Source organism: Molothrus ater, chromosome 3 (genome assembly GCF_012460135.2).
Source record: "Molothrus ater isolate BHLD 08-10-18 breed brown headed cowbird chromosome 3, BPBGC_Mater_1.1, whole genome shotgun sequence".
Classification (NCBI taxonomy): domain Eukaryota; kingdom Metazoa; phylum Chordata; class Aves; order Passeriformes; family Icteridae; genus Molothrus; species Molothrus ater.
In genome coordinates, this window is record NC_050480.2 from 25,921,237 (window position 1) to 25,941,083 (window position 19,847).

General features: G+C 39.8%; 2 protein-coding genes across 5 annotated transcripts in view; one reads left to right on the plus strand and one right to left on the minus strand.

Moving 5' to 3' along the window:
• Positions 1–9,551, minus strand: part of PREPL (prolyl endopeptidase like) — a 21,003-nt gene extending 11,452 nt beyond the window's left edge. For 2 of the 4 annotated variants that reach the window (XM_036379600.2, XM_054514209.1), the window contains exons 1-5: positions 8,386–9,551; positions 5,595–5,795; positions 5,025–5,091; positions 4,164–4,367; positions 2,000–2,123 (exon numbers count right to left, since the gene is read on the minus strand). In XM_036379600.2, coding sequence (XP_036235493.1) covers positions 2,000–2,123; positions 4,164–4,367; positions 5,025–5,091; positions 5,595–5,795; positions 8,386–8,604 — 815 coding nt within the window. In that variant the 5' untranslated portion in view covers positions 8,605–9,551. The remainder of the gene's footprint in view (positions 1–1,999; positions 2,124–4,163; positions 4,368–5,024; positions 5,092–5,594; positions 5,796–8,385) is intronic. The other 2 variants (XM_054514207.1, XM_036379599.2) reach the window with 2 other exon arrangements.
• Positions 9,347–19,847, plus strand: part of CAMKMT (calmodulin-lysine N-methyltransferase) — a 212,920-nt gene continuing 202,419 nt past the window's right edge. The window contains exons 1-2 of the mRNA XM_036379602.2: positions 9,347–9,755; positions 15,079–15,245. Coding sequence (XP_036235495.1) covers positions 9,657–9,755; positions 15,079–15,245 — 266 coding nt within the window. The 5' untranslated portion in view covers positions 9,347–9,656. The remainder of the gene's footprint in view (positions 9,756–15,078; positions 15,246–19,847) is intronic.

Sequence of the window (19,847 nt, forward strand, 5' to 3'; positions counted from 1 at the left end):
GCTAAACTGGAAGCTTGTTTATGCATACAGGCTTTAAAATTCAGGCAAAATGTAGAACTTTTTATTCAGCTTGTAACCCTATTTAAAATAAAAAAGTAGTAATGGATAGTTAAAATAATGATAGTTAAAATAAGGAATAAGCAATAACAAAAGTAAGAGCTATTAAAAAAATAAATTGATAAAATATCTATGTGCTACTGACCTGACTGTCAAATGAAGCAAATAAGACAAAAAGTACTACTTAAAAAGAAAAAAAAGCACAGAGGCTTATATGAGGCAAGAAGGACAGTGTTGAAGTGATAAAACTGGAAACTGGAAAATTTGGAACTAAGAAACTAGGAACTGCATACTGGATTTAAATCTGTCTGAAATCTAGAAACAGAAAGCAGACTGATAACCAGTGCCTGGATGCTAATAGTAGAGAAGTTCAGGCTGAAATTCAGATTAAAATTTCTGTGAGTCATCCAAATTAAGTGGAATGTCACATCTTGGATCAGAACAGTCTCTTTGCCATTTTGAACCCTTAAGACTGGATGTCTCTAATAGCAAAACTGTCCAACATGAAGATCCAGATTCCATCAAGAAAATGTTAGGTTGAGTACCATAATCTGCATCACACAGATCAGATACATGACTGCAATGATGATCTCTCTAGGATTCAGAGTATTTGACTGGTGAAGAAAAGGATGCTTTAGATAGTATTTTCAGTGCCTTTAATTATTTGCAGGTGGAGGATCTAAAATTTTTTGGTACTATTATTTTTTTCTAATTGCACCCTCTTGACATCTTTAGGACAGGCACACACTGGGAGAGCTAAAGTCTGCAAGAAAAATCAGCCTCCTGCCTGTCTAATATCCATGAATTTGGCAAGAATGTGGCACTGCATTCAGCAGAGATTCCAAGAGTTCAGCTCTGCTGATCCTGCCTCTAAGAGGGTTGAGCTGAAATGCATATTACACTTCTCCCCAAGGATTATGACCTTGATATTACATTTTTTTTCTTTGTAGCTTTAAAAAAAAAAGTCAATAAATTTTCAGCTTCTAAAAAAAGATTTGATTGCAACTAGAAGAGCTGGTGAGATGCAGAACAGAAGTGCTCAATGGCAATACAAAAGAATGTCTTGCCATCTCCGATGAAGGAGTTCAGCTATGAGCTGCAATAGCACATGAACCTTTAGAGTAAGTTTCTAGTAGATCTACTGTAATGACTGTGACCTTCAGAATTATGCCAACAGTTTCCCTGTGGGGAAGTGCCAGGTCAGTGCAACTTGATTTTCCAAAACGATGCATCAAATGCAGCTGGAAAAAAAAGATCTTATTTCTTCCATCTCTGTTGCAGATTTTTTTGTTTTCTTTTTTTTCTGATGAAAGTATAATAGGCATTTCTTTACTGAATATGTAACTTGAATTAAGAATAATAACAAATATTTATGCAATGCTGTATAAATATACCATGTGCTACAATGTTGAAAAGCTAGTTCTGTGCTCAATTTAGCAAAGAGCCTTCTTGTCTTCCTAAACCACTGCTTAAAGAAAGGTTATTGAGAGGGTATTCAGTCAACAATAGTTCTGTCTCTTGGAATGTTGTAATGATTTTGCTCATCCATTACCCAGAGCAAGGATTAGCCTGAACTTATGTATTTTTTTTAAAAGATCAGACATCAATAGCAGAGAAAACAAAATGAAGTCCACGGTCTGATTTACCCTGTATGAAACTGTCACACATTCATTAAAGGACACCCTGACCTGAGAGTGACCTTGACATTTATAAACTCAGCTGAACTCATGAGGTAAGAGAGGAAAGTTTAATCTCTGTTGATCACATATCAAAAGGAGAACATTCTCAGGCTGCATAAGGCACTACTGACCACAGAACACAAAAATGAATTTTACTATTTGAAATATAATATGGAACACTTTGTTTTCCAAACCAGCTATATTTTACATATAAAATACTCTAAAATATGTAAAGGACTTGTTATATTTTACGTATGCATTACCTTGCATCTTGTTCTGTATAAACTAACTTAGTACATTTCTGGTAAGTGAAAGTGGTCATGAATACATTCTGGCATTTAAGGTTCTTCTGAGCTGTGTAATACAAAACATCATTTGCAGCCCATTCTGGAAAAAAAGACAAATGCATATCAAATTCAGAGAGAAGATAATATTACTGAGAGAAGATGGGACTTCCATGGACACTGGACCCAGTGCTGAAAAAGGTGGGTTGCAGGTGGCATGGAACTGAGGACAGCACTTCTACATCCTGTGGGCACTGAGGTAAGAGCCAAAAGGTTTTTCCATGAATCTTTTCTCTGAATACCACAGAACAAGAATCTCATAATGCATTGAAAAAAAAAAGCAAAAAAAAAGCAGAGGTCAATGTTGCAGGGCCCAGTAATAGGAAGCTGTTGACCCTGTGTGGGTTCTGGAGGTAACAGGAAAATAGGAGACGTGGCTGTTTAAAACAGCAGAGAAAAAGAGGTTTACATGGAGTCAGCAAGATAATAAAGACATCATAAGCTCTGCACTGCTGCATGTGACTGCACACAAGCCATTTAGAGAAAAGAGATGATGCATGTGCCCCATGGGTACTGCTGAGATAAAAATTCTCCAGTTTTCTATGCTTGTGTATGTGTTCACCAACATAGAAAGGCATAAATACAGGAACCTTGTTATTCTGAAGTTATTCTGACTGATCCAGCCACATTCCTGCCATCTCTGCTGCTCCTACAGCCAACAGAATGATGTTTAACACATGTGCTTTTAAAAGCTGCTGTATGTGTCTTATGCATAAATACTGATTTTCAGTACAAACCCCGAGGAATTCATAACACCAAATAACACAAACACTTTGCTTTCTGAACAGCAATGTGGCTCCAAAGTGCACAGGTAGCTGAGGATCCACTATGAAGACAGGCCTTTGGAGGGCAAATCTAGACTTTTCTATAGCCTAGCCTACAGAAAAATCAAGGTGTAAATTTTCAGGAGCTTTTGTCTGTCTCCTTGCTATTTTATATCACTCAATACAAGCCCATAAACTTTGCAAGGGGTTTTAAGACCTAATTATTTTGCTCATGACTGAGGCATCTCTGTGCTTCATTGCACTACTGCTGTACCTCACTAACACCTGACTTAGCTTTACACACACCTTGCCTTACCTTTACTTTTTACAGAATTTACCATTCTGTTAGTCATCTTTTGTACTTTTATTATCTGTCACACCTATCTAGGCAACAGGATGTTGGTCTCTTAACTGTCCTGATTCTTCTGGATCAACCTAGATAGATGTTCAAATCAAGTATCTTGATTTTGCATGTTTATTTTTCAACAGGTATTATAATCTTCAGTGTGGAAACACATCACTAAATTCTTGCTACTCCTCATTTTTTTAACAAGGAAGTTTTACATAGAGTTTTAGTTTGTTGCTCTGCCCAGGCAAATTGCTTACTGCACTAGATATACCTGATGACATCTAGCAATATAATCCAAAATACAGGATGTGGAACACTGTGTACATACTATTATACTCTTTTCGCTATATTCTTTAACAGACTATAAAAAAAAGAATGTTTTCCCATTCACTTCCATTTACCTCTGCTTCTTTTAACAGCAATGTAAAGCTCTGTAATCTATTCTGAAAGAATTGATTCAAGGCCTGGCTGACTTCACTGGGCTCTGAGGTGTGATCCACATTGTGGATTCCAGTTGAAATTCCAGCCAATACTCACTGGTAGGTAGTACTTCCACACTTTTCAAACAAAGCTAACTGTCTACAGCTACCAGTGACTTCAGCTGTAGCTGCAAGGGTTTACCAACTAGAACATCCCTCAAAACCATCTTTCTATGACAAACTGTCACATGACTATATTTTGAATATAGCATATTGGATTCAATGGAAAAAATTATGACTGTTGTAATGTATATAAATGCTTTTGCAATGAAGGACAAATTGTATTCAGGAAGCAGTCCCTTTCATCCATATCAGACAGCCTGTATGTGCCTGTAATAATGCAGCATTAAAGAAACCATAAGAAAAAAATTCAACATTTATAAGGATTAAATGTTGCCTTCATTTATTAAAAAAAAAATATTATCTTTAAACTAAGAAAAATGTTGTGTTGAAAGCTTGTGTGATCCACAGGATATTTATAAATGACTTACCAAAGCTAAATACACTTGGAATTACTTTTTCCACTACAGGAAGATCACCAAGTTTCATAATAGTGCAGGTTGCCTCTTCAGAATTTTCACTTTTTAAGCTGATGGCCATGTATCTCTGATCTGGTGAAATTCTGATCCGTTGAATAAAGGCATCAGAAAAGCCAAGATCTTCAACACTGAATAAAATCTTAGCATTTCCTTCACCTATTACATAAGAAAAAGAGATAGCAAAAAATCCTATAATTACACCACTATCAAAATGAATGATGATTTTTAATGTCTGTATTTAACAAATCTGTCTCAAATATTCACAAACATTCTACTGGAATTTATCAACAACAAATACCTGTCTTGCAAGATATTTGCAAATGCATTTTGTAAAAATAAACAAAAAATTACAGTTCCAAAGAAAAAAGTCCTGTAGTTATTACTAAAAATATTTCAAAAGTGTAGATCTTGGCTTCTAATAAACATATTGAATTTTAAAGCTCAGATAGCTAAAGCTTGGTTGTTTCTAATAAATAAAATTAAAAATTCTTTCACCCCCCCCCTCAGAAATAAAAAAGCATGGATGTTCTTTTCCTTTCTTCAAAATGTTAAGTTAGGGCTCTGCAACGAAATGTCTTATCTCTTTCCTCTCCAGGAACTTTCCTTAGTATTAATATATACTGTTCTCTAAGTCTCTTTACCTCACTTTTTCAGATTCAGGATTCTAAAATTATTACTCTAGTACAGAATTGTATAAAAGTATTTTTAGTTAAGAAACAGAGAAGTTAAACATTAATGCAAGAAAAGAACACTAAGTGATACATGTATACCTTTTTAAAGAATCCTACCATATTAGGAAGAGAAATCCCTTACCATCATCTGCTTTTGCAATAAATATGCAGCCATTCTCTTCAAAGTACACATTCTCTCCAAACCTTATCTGTTCAATATAAAGAAAAATATTTCAAGTCCATCATACTATTACCTTTGAATCCCTATATAGTAATTTTTCTGTACAGCAGAAGTGTAACAAATGTAACAAATGACAGAACATATATTCCATACTGAAGAAGGAATTGCACACATCAGAAAGGTTTTTTTCAGTTAGGATACTTAAGCTACCTCTACCTGGTCTAAATTTCACAGAAGGCTCAGATCACCTGCAACTGCTCTTGTAACGTACAATGTTGTGTATTCTTTATCCAAAAGTCAGATGATTATTTTATCTTTACTTGCTTTTGCCTATGGAGAAATTAAGATAAATTCACTGTCATAACAAGTATAAGCTGTTCTAAACACAAACTATTACTATGCACAGTTATTAAAATATTCAAAATTTCTACTGTAAAAAAAATGAGTAAACCAGCATTTTATAGCAGGAACAGCTTCACTGTCTTTTATTGTAGTCAGTGATGGGAAATGTTTGTATTGTGTGCCACTTACCCTTGGGCTTCTTGAATTGAGTGTATACATGTTGTGCAATTCTTCCAGTTTTTCTTTGATCCTCTTTGTCATAGCTTTGTATATTGGTGAAATGTTATTCCATTTTTTTTGCTCTGATTTCAGAAGGCTCTTGGGCAAAAGGTCTGAAGTTACTTTGGATGTATTTTGCTTCCTTTTGGAAAGGACTTTTGTTCCTTCCTGCTAAGTAAGGAAAGACAACAATGGCTACAAGCCAGCACTCTGCACACCAATCTGAATATATTGAGGTATATCCCCTGAGCCACAGGCCCAAAACCACCTTTGTGTTATTACAAAAGTATATGACAGTAAAAAAAAAAAAACAAAAAACAACAAACAGTAGTTGGTATGTGTTTTATTTTAACTCTTCCTGATCTTTTGCGGAGGCACTGTCAAATGTGCTTTACTTAACACAGTGAGGTCTTCTCTTCAAAATTTAGGATACTATTAATATATGCTCTTAGTTGATTATAAGTAAATATGTTTGTTCCTGTTCTAGAACTAGGTTTTAGTTTTTATGGAATTCTATTATTTTTCCTTCTTCACAGCTTTCTTTCATAATGTCCTGTCTTTAGAGTGTAACTTCTCGTTTCCTTTCCTAGACAACAGCATCCACACCTCTGTCCCTGTACCTCAGGGTCCCAGCAGCTCATTCAGGTTTTGCTCCACCTCCTCAGAAGTGTTAATATAAATGTTCATAAGGTGCAGAATGAAGTGAACTGATATGGGTTCCACAACAATTTTAACAGGAATAAGTTTAAGGATCTGGTTTTCCATGAAATGTGAGATTACTGCTACCTCACTGCCAACAAAGCTGTCCTCTATTGTAAAAATGTTAAAAGCATGTTAAAACTGCTAGAACAATGCTACTTCCTCTTGCAGGCTGTGAAATATCACTTGATCAAGTAGTAAGCTTCACAACTTATATTACACTACCTAATACTGCACAGATCATACAAAGTAGCATTTTATAGCATTCAAGGGATGATTTGAATGTGTCTAAGCTTAAAAAGCAGCCAGTGCTTCATATCCTGTCCCCATTTTCCATTAAGGAATGTTAGTTTGTTCCTAGTTTGTCTTCAGACACACGTAAGAACCAAATGTGAATGTTCCAAGTAGACTCTGAAGGGAAACCATCTGCTCCAGTAACCAAACTCCCTATGAACATAAAGCACATCATTGCTGAGGGCTGAGAGTGTCTGTCACTGGCTCAGACCAGTCCTCCCTGTCACCTGGCACAAGGCAAAGAAATTGTGAAGGCTCTTAGAGAAGCTCTAGAGCAAGTGAGTGATTGGTCAGGAGAAACAAAATGCTGGATACCAAAGGTGAACCACCTCACCCCCAGTCACTGGAAAAACTGTTGTAAGACAACACCATGCCCCAAAAACAATGCAATCAAATAAAACCTCACAGTGGCCATAAATGGATACTTAGGAAAGCATAATAATGGGACAAGACACATGATTTTCCCCAGCCTTAAGCAATTTTAGCTCAGGAATTTCCTAACCTGAATATGGTTTCTGGATATTCAAAAAGTCTCTCTCATATATGACATATCTATATCTCATATATGTGTTCCCTTACACCTATGTAAAATCTTAGCATCCACAACTTATTTTGACAAGTTCCACACTTTGAATCTTTTGATGATTGCCCTCCTTTTGTTTTCAGCAATACTCACTGTATTCATTTGGAAATATTATACACAGCTGGTGGTCACAGTGTAGGGATGTATTAAGAGGTACAGTACACCTCCCTGCCTGGGGAAAATCCAGCAATCTTGAAAGATTTTCAGGATAGCAGAGGATCTCAGTGACAATTAGTGTGCAAACACTTGCTCCAAAGCAAACAGGCACAGCCTCCTTTCAGGTGAAAACCATGTTTGCATCCTGGGACCAGTGACACAGAGCAGCATTTGTAACAATTGTGTAAGTGGAGTTCCACTGAGTAAACTGAACACACATTCTCATCCCTCCAGACCTCCTGTGTTCTCCTTGAAACATTCGCTTACATTTGCAACACAGATTTAGGAACTCTTTACTTCAGGGTGACAAATAAAAGAGTTACAAGACCACCTTTGTGTCACCTCTAAAGAAACACTGTAATTTTGAAACAATTTTAGGACAACCATGCACCCATCTGAAAACATGTTTAAGGATCAAATAAACCAAAACAAGCATCTTTTTAAACAATACTTATGCATATAAATAAGTTTCTAGGCTGTCATACTGCAGTAAACTTTTATAATACCTCTAGCAAAATCTGTATTAGAGACACTGAGACAGAAGACGTAAAATTATTTCAGACTGTTTTCTGACTCTGTGCATGAGAGTTACTGCCATCTAATTACACAATATTTAGTTACAGAAATTGATGCAAGTACCTTTTATAATATAGTTTAGAACATGTGAGCATCATGTTATATTTTAATATGATGGAAACCATGGCCTTACTGGTCAACACAGAAAAGTCAAGTGTTTTTTGAGACAGCTCACAGTCTGGTATAACCAGTTTGGACACTTTGCCTCTACACTAGCTGATCTCTCCCTGAAGTTTTCTCCTGACACTTTACCTGAGTCTTTATGTCAAAACAGCATAGGAAAGCTGAACAATGCTACATGTCCTTAAACATAACTGATATCCTGAACGTTATTCCCCTGCTTAAAATCCTCTGGGAAATATATATTTCTTCAACGTGTGAAAAGTATGACTTGGATCCCTTATAGATGTGCCAAGGTAGTTGACGGTATTAGGTCTGTATTTAACAGCATACCTTGCAGGAAAAGAATCTGCATGGCAGGATGCTTCCAGGTGGTGCAGTCCTGTGAGTGCATGTGCTTTTTGAACAGCCCAGGATGCGGCACTTTTTTGGTCCAATTTTACTGAAAGGACACACTGTTTGAGGAGGGTTATGCTTGGAGTAGTACTTGGCACTGAAGCTCAGCCCTTGGAGAAGATTCCGCAGCGCAGTGCAGCACATTCTAGCCTTCATTTCGTGAAAAATTCTGAAACATTCGTGAAATTTCTGAAAATCCCGAACTGCCGATCATTTACACTGTGCGTGTGAAATATCCATAAAGTAAACAGCAGATGTGAATATACATACATACAGAGGAAATAGACACAGCGTAAACTTCCTCTTCCAAAGAAATGTGATCGATTCACTAGGTAAATCAAATGAGAAGAAAATAAGTAAGACTTTGTTTGTTAACAACTGGCACCCATATTTAACCTGAACATTCCGGGCGGCCCAAAGTTTAACTCCAATGAAACTATGAGGAGAAGGGGAGCTGCAACCGCGCACGTCCAAACGCTGAAGGACAGAACACTGGAAAGTTTGGAGAAGTCGTCCCCCCTCAGTTCCCCATCATGTAACACCAACCCACGCTCTCTCCCGAGGCTCCCTGGGCAGCAGCAGCTGAGCCCCGTTCGCAGGAGCACTGCAGGGGACGGGCCCCACGCGTCCGGCCGGACCCGGCACGGCCCCGCTCCCCGCCGGCGCTGCCCGTCCGCCCGCGGCCCGCGCAAGGACTCGCCGTGGCGCTGCCGTCGCTCCCGCCGCTCCCGCTGGGCCGGGGCTGCCCGGGATCAGACACCGGCCGGGCGGGCGGCAGCGCTCCCGGGGGCGCTGCCCGTCACTAAGATGGCGGCTGGGAGCTTCAGCAGCCGCGGCGACCGAGCGCCGCTGATGTCAGCGCCGGGACGCGGAGCCACGGCGGGGCGGGCACGCTCCCTGGGGCGGCTTTCCCAGGTGGCCGCCGTGCCACACCCAGTCCCGTCCCCGGGCACGGTGGCTACGGGCGACTTGTCTTGAGGCGCACCCACGCCGTGCCGGGCCTGAAGAGCATCGCGCTTCCTCTCGGCCGCCGAGAGTCGCTCGGCGCTGCCCTTAGCAAAGATGGCCGCGCCCCTCCTCCCGCTCCATCCCTAGCCCGGCCGGTCCCGCAGCCGCTGGATGCTCAGCGGCGCGGCCCCGCGGCCCAAGACAGCGCTCCCTCCCTCCCTCTCTCCCGCCGCGTCAGCTCCCAGCGCTCCCGCCGCCGCATGGCCGAGGCTGCCGGCTCCCCGCGGCGCCCCGCCGCGGGCAGGTGCGGGGCGAGCGGCGCGGCGGCGGCCCGAGCCCGCTGGCGGCTGCTCGGACAGGTAGGGGGAGCCCGCGGGCGGGGGGCGGCATGGCGCGGCGGGCGGGCGGCGGCGCAGCGTGAGGGCAGCGAGCGCGGGGGCTCTCCGTGCTCCCTCGGGCCGGGCCGTGCCCCGGCGGCGGTGCGGCGGGTCCCGGGCATATGTAGGGGGGTCATGTAAAGGGGCTTGCAGCACTCTCCCTGGGAAATATGATAATAGAAATATGTACATATATATATATATATATGCACCCGACCCTCTCTAAAGAAAGGGGAAGCGGAGGAGCAGGCACTGATCACTTCACTCTCGGACCCGGTGACAGAACTTAAGGGAATGGCCTGAACTTGTGCAGGGGAGGTTTAGGTGGGATGTTAGAAAAAGGTTTTTCACCCAGAGGATGGCTGGGGACTGGAACAGGCTCCCCAGGCAAGTGGTGTCAGGCAAGCCTGACAAGAGTTGAAGCCTGATAGAGTTTGGACCATGCTCTGAGGCACACTGTGTGACTCTTGCAGTGTCCTGTGCAGGGCCAGGAGCTGGACTCGATGGTCCTGATGGGTCCCTTCCACCTCAGCTTGTTCTGTGATTTTATGATTCCAAAGTGTGCCCCCAGTAGATCCCCAAAACTGTCCATGGCCTGTGTTAAGGGAGGAGGATCAGCATCCCACTGGCACCCCCACTGCCTGAGGGCACCTTGGGATTTTCAGGCCATGGTTTTACACCTTCCATCAATGCCGCTGGGGCTGGTTGTCGTGGCTGCCACCTCATTCCTACTCTTTGCTCCCTACCCCCCCAGTCTGCCTTTAGGTGGGGAGCTGGGGCGAGACCCCACTCACTTGGCAGTGAAAACTGCATTTTGCTGAGGGGCTGTGCCTGGAGGAAGGTGAGGAGGAAGAAGGAGCAAGTGGTGACACCTGTGCTGTGGTAAACAGCAGCTCCTCAGCTGCAGCCCTCCACACTGTTTTAGACCCTTTCAGAGCAGTGCAAGGTTGGAAAGGATTCCTCTTCAGACGAGTGTAGGCATAAAGGCTTAAAAATTCTAGTCTGTTTCATTGGCTGTTTGTTATGGGATGTGAAACTTACAGCTCTCACTTGAGTGTTTGTTTCTGTGCAGAGGACATCTGGAGCTGCCTGTGGACAGCTGTCCCTGAAAGGGCAGAGGGGTGGCACTGGGTCAGTGGTGGCAGCCGGATTGGAAGGGGTACCTACCTGCAGCTGGGTCACGGTGGGAGGCCTGGGGACATCAATATTGCACTTTGTGTGTGCTTTTGGTTTCAAAATTTGCCAGTCCTGTTCAACAGGACCAACTTCTGTTTTATTTTATTCCAAAGCAGGAAATGTCCAAGTTGCTGGTAGGAATATCAGGTTTGTCTTTGTAGGTGTCTGTTCTAGCAGCCTATGTAACCTGCACTCTGTGGCTGTACTAGCTGTTGTTTCTTCTCAACATATACTGCCTTTGGCATATTCCTGTCTCTTAACAATAGAGTGGGGTTGTGGAAGAGTGCATGTAGGTATTTGGGGAGAAGGCTTCTCTTTTTTTCTCAAACTACATGTATCTGTGACCTTTACCTCTGCAGATTCTCTTGGTTTTTCCATATTCTTTAGCTTTTCTGTTGATTTTTATATGGTACAATGAGCAAGGATCAATTTAATCTTACTGGTACATCTGAAGTAAAAATCAGTTCTGTGCTCTTTGCTGCAGTGGTGCTCAGATCTATCTATGGATTGGAAGAAGGTATCAACCTCCCTTTAAATCCATTTTTAAAGGAGCACTGTCAAAGTGTTTCTTACAGTGCTTTTAAAAGCACTTTTCATACTGCTTATAATAATGCCTTACATGAAATCAGTTCTGTGGTGTGTTTATATCTTGAATTTGCTTTCATTCAATGCACACACAAATTGATTTACTATGGTAAGGATGCTTGAGTGCATGCTCGCTGATTTAATTAAGAAAAAAAAGCCCTTTTATGAGGTATCCTATGAAGCTAGCATAAAGAACCAGGGGTTTGCATAATTACTTGTGTGCTCTTTATCAATGAAATGGTTTATGTATGTACTGAGTTTGAAGTTTGACAATATTTTTAAACTTAGTCTGTCAGAATCAAGAAAAGTATTTTTTTTTTTGCATTTAAAAAAATGCTGAGGGAAGTTACCCATTACTGTGCATTTGTAAATGACTGGATAAGTTCTCTAAGCCTGTGTTTTGAGCTCTGCCAGTCTCTGTGGCTGAAGGCATTATCCAGTCAGTAGTTTTCAGCAGGGAAGTTAGAGCAATAGGCACGCTTTAGGTTCCTCCCTATACGTACATTTGCTCCCTAGAGAAAGTTTCATGAAATCTGTAAGCTTTTTTTTGTTTATCCTGCCTGTTACCTTCCTCTTGCTCTTCTCACACAAGCCTCAGAATCACACATTATGCTGAGCAGGAAAGGAGGCACAAGGATCATCAAGTTCGTTTCCTGGTCCTGCACAGGGCCATCCCCAAGAGCCACACCACGTGCCTGGGAGTATGTTGTCACCTGCTAATGTACTTTAACTTCCAGAATTGAAAAATAAAAGCTAAAGTGAGGACAGGTCAGTGACATTTTTTTTCCTGAAGAGAAGCATTTCTAAAACTAATTTTCATCTCTTCCTGCTCTTCTCTCTGTGAAGGGTGCCTGTGCTTCAGATCTCTTCTCCATGTTTTTGTTAGTCTTGAGTTTGTAAATTATTTACAATTGGATAAAATAATTTGGTAAATAAATTATTTATAAAAATAAATACTATAGTCCTATGGATGATATTTAGAGTGCAGTTACAGATTATGTTGTAGCTGATTGTGTAGAAACTTTCTTGCATGTACAAAATACCATGTTGCAGTCACTGCCAGAGAACTGGCAGAGGTCTGTAGACCATAAGCTGTTACTGAATTTGGCTTTTAGTGCAACTAGGCCTAACACAAGGATATACAAGTACAGAGAATTTCAGGTGGCTGCCTTTCTCCATGTTGTTTGTGGGAGATTCTTTTTTGGTGAGGTTTTTTTTAAGAGATATCAACCAGTTTTAGGTTTTATAGGAAGTCCTAAACATGGTACTAATACTGTGATTAAATACCAAGGGGATTGAAATTGAGATCTGTGGTAATATTTTGCCAGAATCTTTGTAGAACATTTTTGGTGATGAGTTAAGATAGGTTTGTCACCTTTTGTTTTTATCAGTGGGTTATTCTATAGCAGCAATTTATCTTTGTACCCTATTTAACACAACTGTGGTCCTTTTAGGAATAGACTTGAAAAACTCCCCTTTGATCCATATGTAAAAAACACAGAGTTAGATATAAATGATGCAACATATTTTCCATCTGTGCTATTTTCTCAGTTATAAGTAGAGTTTTAAAATATTTGACCTGCTGTTGTAATTTTCAGATATTAGACCACTTGATTTTTGTTTGAGGCTGTGGGAGAAATGTTCTTTTGAGTATTCAAATGCTCATGAGATTTTCTGCTAACCCAGAGAATTAATTTTACAGAGTGGCTATAAGATGTCTCTGTACAACAAAAACTGAAAATAGGAAAGTGTTGTTGCCACTGTATTTTTTTTCCTGTTAGTAATGGCTTGCTATTGCTTTAAAAGTCCCCAGACAACACACTTTTCTGCATATTGGGTCTTGCTGGTTTTCTTTAGATGACAAGATAGTCTATTTTGTTTTCAGGCACACAGCTATTACATGAAGGTCTTAATTTTGCTGGTCTTTTAATTTTGTTCTCTGCTTTAATATTTTTGCATTTTCCTTCATGTGTGTATTTTTCTCAAGTTTTACAAAGTAGTGTGACAGCACCCAGGCATTTTTAATACTTCATGGAAAATGCCTGTGCTTTTCATATGATGAGACCTGCCAATGAAAATAGCTCCAAAAGCAGTAAGCCTGATGTCTCAGACCTGCTGTTAAGTACCAAAAGTGTAGCAAATACAATTGTTCTGCTCACATATGTAGTACTTCCAAACATCCTGCAAAATAATAATAATGACAGTTTGGTCATGGCCCCAAACTGTAAGGCTTTTAAATGGGAGTACATGAGTACATTTTCAGTTAAAGCATGGTTGGGTACAGCAAAAAAATCACTGACTCTTTTTTTTTTTTTTTTTTTTTTATAATTCTGGAGAGCTGTTTCTCATTTGACTTATCTCTAGGTGACAAAAACTTGTAAATTGCACTGCTGTCCTACTCAATGGAGCTCTTCCTTGCACCCCTATCAATTTATAGGCATGAGGTTATTTTCTGCTCTGTTGTTTTTGTTTTGTTTTGTTTTAATCCATCAATGGGGACTGCATATGCACCTTAATTTTAAAAATGCAATGGCAATTATTTATGTATTCTCTCCAATGTTAGGAGAAAGAAGTTAAATCTAGGACACCTTTCCTTCCACATCACTGCCCTTAGAAATAAATCTTTTTGTCTGGCAGGGAAATGCTGGCTGTCTTCTGAGCAATGGCAGAGCTCAAGCAGCTGAGTGCTGGGTTCTCCTACACAGAGGGGTTGATACCTCACTCCCTGAAGATGGCTGAGTGCAGCAGACTAGGCAGGACGGAGAGCCCATGTTTTCACTTTCCTGAACAAGTGTTTTAATCATTTAAGAAATGCAGATGACATTCTGTCTCTGCCTTGAATTCTTCAGTCTCTTAGCACTGGACTTGGTGCTCTCAGAGTGTTTTGGGGCTCACCTGAAGTCTGGCTCATATGTCAGTCCCCTTGTGGGGGCCTGGTTGGGGAATATACAGTTGTGGTGTCTGAAAGTCTGGGGCCTGGGATAGGAAGCAATTTTCTCAGCTTAGGCAACTTTGGCAGCATCTCTGCAAGTGTGCAGCAGAAGATTTCTAGGCTAGGAAGGAATCTTGTCAGGGGAACACACAGCACTGGCACCTGATGATCACGTTCTGGGTTTGTCATTTTAATTCTAAAAAAGATACCTTTGTTGTTGACCTTTTTCCCCCCTCTATAGGGACAGTGAGTGGCAGAGAAATTGCTTGGGGAGAGCACTGCTTGGGCTGTGAAACTTGGTAAAATGAGAGGATGGGAAGAACCCAGTTTGGCCCTCTAATTTTTGCATGGGTTTGCTTTAGCTTGAGTTGAAAAATCAAATTTGTGAACTTCTGAATACAGTACATTTGCTTTAGCTACTGAATACATAATTCATAACTCAATCTCTTGACTCTACCAATAATACCACTGTATTTTGTTCAGGCTTGACTTACTTTGTTATTCATAACTACTAGCTGATAGCATATCCATTATGGTTTCCCTCTTCACTCAAAGAGGGTTTGTTATTTTATTTTTTTATTGTTAATATTTAATTTATTCTTCATTTCAAAGGTTCTGAGGAAAAAGCACTTGAAAGATGTGCATCTCCAACAAATATCTGTCAGAAGGTTTGCATCATTCAATCTCTTTTCAATAGAAGACCAGAGTACAGAAGAGGAAACTGGGACCTGGGTTCAGTATAGAAGCATCTTTTATCCCAAGTACAGTGTCTCCTTAAGGTAACCACAATTTAAATTTTAAGTAAGATCTTGAATGGTCTTCAAATATAAAACTCATCAGTCATTCTTCCACCGTTTTGTGTAACTAGGGCATAGTTTACAAGTAAACTGGTAAATGTTATTTTTAGTTGTTTGTTACAGTAAGCAGCTTGTCTGACTCTTCTTTCTGGTACATTTCACTGAAGTGGCAGATCTTGACTGAAAATACTGATGCTTGTAGCTAAAACAGAATGCAAATATGAGCATGTATTTTATATTTTAACAGCTTCCTGTTTTGACATTCTTCAGCTATACATAGGATATAAAAAACCTGAACACAGTTATTTATGGTCTTAAAATTTTTTATGACATGATGTTATTAATAATGTTCTAAAAGGTTTTTGGTAATTTTATTCAGTTTTCTTCTTAGTGCGCTTTTTAAAAAACTCAATGATAAATTGGCAGCCAAATTCCTACAAAATAATATATACTTAATGAAGTAATCTTATATTAAGGCAGATTATTTTTATTAAAGAAATTGACAATTAGAAAGTCCACACGCACACAAACAGAGCAACAGAAAGCTTACTTCCCCTCCAAAAAACCCTCTGAAGGAATTTCACTGAATTCTCAGTAGCTTTGTTTGTAACTCTCATTCATTACTATGTTTGTGGGCTTTTGTTTCTGTTTTTCTTTTCTGTTGCTTTGGTCTTCTTTTCCACGTTCAGTTTTGTATATACCATACTTGGTTTGCCTCAGGAAGTTTGCAACAGTAACTTAAGAATCCCTGAACTGATGCTTGTTCTGCAGCAGCTAATTAGATCTCTGAAGGTGGATGATTTTGCATTGTCTGCACAGTGGAAGGTGTTCTGGAGAGCCCAAATCAAGAAGTGCATCTTTGTTTACCTGAGACTTTAAATTAAGGTGAAGCTTAGGAATTAAGATCTAACACAAAAAAGTGACCATTATTAAACTGCAGCATTTTTACAAAGTTTTAAAATGAACCAATGAGAAAAAAACCAAAGCAAACTAAAGGAGCCCCACAACACTACAGGCAAATCATTTTAAGTTTGCATCTCCATGTGAAGTCAAGAACAAAATTCTTTAGAGCTTTATAAACTCCTAATTTTCCATTTTCCAGGCTTACAATCAGGGATGTTAAAAGGGTTCAAAAGGAAACTTTTCCACTGGAAAACTGCTGTTTGTAGTAGAAGTAGGTGCAGTGTTTTTCCATGTATAGAATTTTCCTGTAAACCACCAGTGAATGCTGTGGATTAATTCCAACACTGACAGTCTACATAATGCCTTTGTGCAGTGTCCCCTATTCCTTGTTTCTAGGTCCTCAGAGGCACAGTGGGGATAGGAAATACAAGGTTTTTAGGTAGAATTTGGGCTGAACAAGGCTGCAGTCCCTTACAATGCAACCCTGAACTCCTTTAGTTCACTGTCATGGCTTGCAACACTCGCTTCCACTTGATTTACTTGGTCTGGAGTTTTAAGGTAGGAGATGAGCTAAGGTTCACTTGTGCTGGCAGTACAGAAGCCAAGGGAATGTCAGACTGATCCTGCTCTGGCATTTGTGTGCTTCTGTTTCCATCACTTTCTATGCCATCATTTTATTTGGTATTATTTGCCTAATAGTAGTTTCATTGATAATTGAACACAGCTCAACTATAGACTTTGAACAAGAATGTTTATTTATGTGTTATTTTATTGTGTTTCTCTAACCTTGTTCAGTGGAAATGTATAGGTTCTGTGCTGGAGCAGGCTCACATCACATTTCCAAAACTGCATATTGAGGACAATATGGACATTGTCTTCTGATGGGGATTTTTATATTATGTTTTCCCTGCATTTGTTCCTTTCCAAAAGATATTCAGTGACCTCTAAAAATAGTAATTACTGATTGTTTTAGGAATAATGATCAGAACTTGCTTAGTCTTACGCACTTCTAGATTGAAATGTCTTCTCCATACAGAAGCAGTGACAATACATAGAGTGTACTTACTATTTCAGAATATTGCAGGAGGTGAAGAAGGGAAGGAGAAAATACTGTGGGTTTTGCTAGGAACAAGGTATAAATAGACTGCAACAAAATTGACTTTACCATGAGTCAGTGTTAAATAAAGTTTCTTCCCCGTTTTTGCAAAAGCAGTAATTTAGGGGATCAGCCTAACAGTTTAACATACATAACAAAGCAACAGTTCTTCTTGCTGAAACGTACATATCTAAAAGATAAAAATTCTTGGAGTAAGCATTCCTGGATCTTTGGAAACTGATCATATGTTGGAAACTTAAGCATTCTCTGTATGTCTGACAGTCTTCCCCTGGTTTTTTCTCTGTCCACTGGCAAAATTTTATTTATAATAATATTTAACAGCAGAAACAATTTAGCAAGTTAACAAGAGCATAATATTAACAATAGCTTCAATCAGGTAAATCCAGAACAGCATGCTTGAATAGGAAAACCTTTTTATATCTTTTTGTCAGGGAAAAAAATGTTGCTATGGCCTCTCTAAAATCTTGACAAAAGTGCTTTGGAATTTTCATCTACATTTGTTTTCCTTGTGCATTAACATCTTGAAAAAGCTCATTGCATATGTTCGATGTTAAAAGGGTTGTCAGCTAATATCTTGACGAGACTAAATACTTAAGAAAGTTCATAAGGTTGTTAGTGGCTTTTGGCAAAGAGTATAAAGGTCAAGCTGTATCAGTTCAAGGGCTGTCAAAACTGATAAAATTGTATATTCAGATATGCTATGACCTAGCTGGAATTACTGCTCTAGAGGGGCTTGGGACCAGTTTGTCAGGAAAGTAGAAGCTTTTATAGGAACTACCAGTCATGTGTGTGCTTTTCTGAAGTTTGTTGGTTTTGCTGTTTCTCTAACTAAATTCAGGCTGGATTCATATCTCAGAAAGAACTTATGCCATGTTTTTCTGTCACTAGTTTATATTTTTTTGCATCATTCTTCATAACAAATCTTCCAAAATTGCCAGTATAAGGCAATTTTCAGCTTAAAAAATTTAAGCTGAATTGAGGTGCTGTTTTGACTAGATCCTTGAAGTGAAATATCATTGACTCATTTTAAAAATCTCCATAACTCTTCTGGTTAAACAATGATATCCAGTGTGCTTAATGAAATGTAGATTTGTAATACATGCTGGAAAGTGGTCCCAAGGTTTGTTTAGGTACTAAGGTGCTTCATAGTAGCTCTGGAATATCAAAAGGAGTGTCTGGTGAATGTGGAGTTTTGTTAGCAGTGAAAATGAAATTTCTTGTGTTAGAATCAAAAACCTCATTTGCTTGGTGTAGTCTCATCTGGATTTGTATTGTATTTGATGTTCCTACACACTGCCTACTTGTCTTGATGATGCTAATTGAGCTTTATCTTTCCTGACCTGAACCCTGGATGCTCAGACAATTTCTATGTATTTCTCACAGGCTACTTGACTTTTCTTCCACACTCTGTAGGCTTCATTTTGAATTTGTCCAGGAGCACCTTGTTCATCCACATAGGCCTCCTGGCTTTCTTGTCTGACTTCCTCTTGTTCAGGATGCATCATTCCAGAGGTGATCCTTGGATATTAGCCAGCTTTCTTGGGCCCCTCTTCTCTCCAGGTCTTTATCCTATGGTATTCTACCGAACAGATCCCTGAAGAGGCCAAAGTCTGCTCTCCAGAAGTCCAGGTAGCAAGCTTGTTGTGCACCCTTCTCACTGCCCTTAGGCTCTCAAACTCCACCATTTCATGGTCCTGACTGCCAAGGCTTCCTTGGAGAGTCACATTTCCCATCAGCCTCTCCTTGTTGGAAAGAACAAGGTCCAGCACAGCACTTCTCTTTGTCAGCTCCTCTTGAACAGAGAAGCATTTCAGGAACCTCCTGGATTTTTTAAGCCCTGGTGTTTTTTCCCTCCAACAGCTATGGGGAAGGTGGAAGGTCCCCATGGAGACCAGGGCCCGTGAATACAAGGCTGCTCCTCTCCCTGTCTGCAGAGAGTTTTATCTGCTTGGTGTCCCTGTAGCAAACCCCCACTATAATATCACCAGTCCCTGCCCTCCCTTCAGTCCTGACCCATCAGCTCTCGCTTGGCTCCTCATCCATCCCCAGGGGGAGCTACAAGCACTGCAGCTTGACATAGCACTACTGTCTCCCTATCTCCCCCGTGGTTTTATTTACAAAACTTTCAGGTGTGTTTGTTAGCTTTTTTTCACGTTCTTCTTAACTGTGGCAGTACTTTGCTTTGCTGTTAAAAAATTATGCATGTGCTGAATATGTGTTTTCTTAGGGATAGAAAGATCTATAGTAAGTAAATAGAACTATTAACAATATTTATTTAATACTGCCTTTCTAAATCCTTGTATTCTTCATCAGGAATGTGCTTTTAAATTTGAATTTTGTATGAATAGTTTTCGCAATGAAGTGATTACAGATCATAAAGATGGAGTATCTCACTGTGGAGATGGTGCCTGCCTTTTAGATAGGAAAATTGTTCTTTTATTTGAGTTAAAAAAAGGAGCAATCAATATCTTCAGGTTTTCTATTTCAGGATATGGATTTGCTTTTAAATTGTAGGCTCATTTTAAGAAAACAGTGCAGAAATAAGTTATTTCTGTGGTAAAATA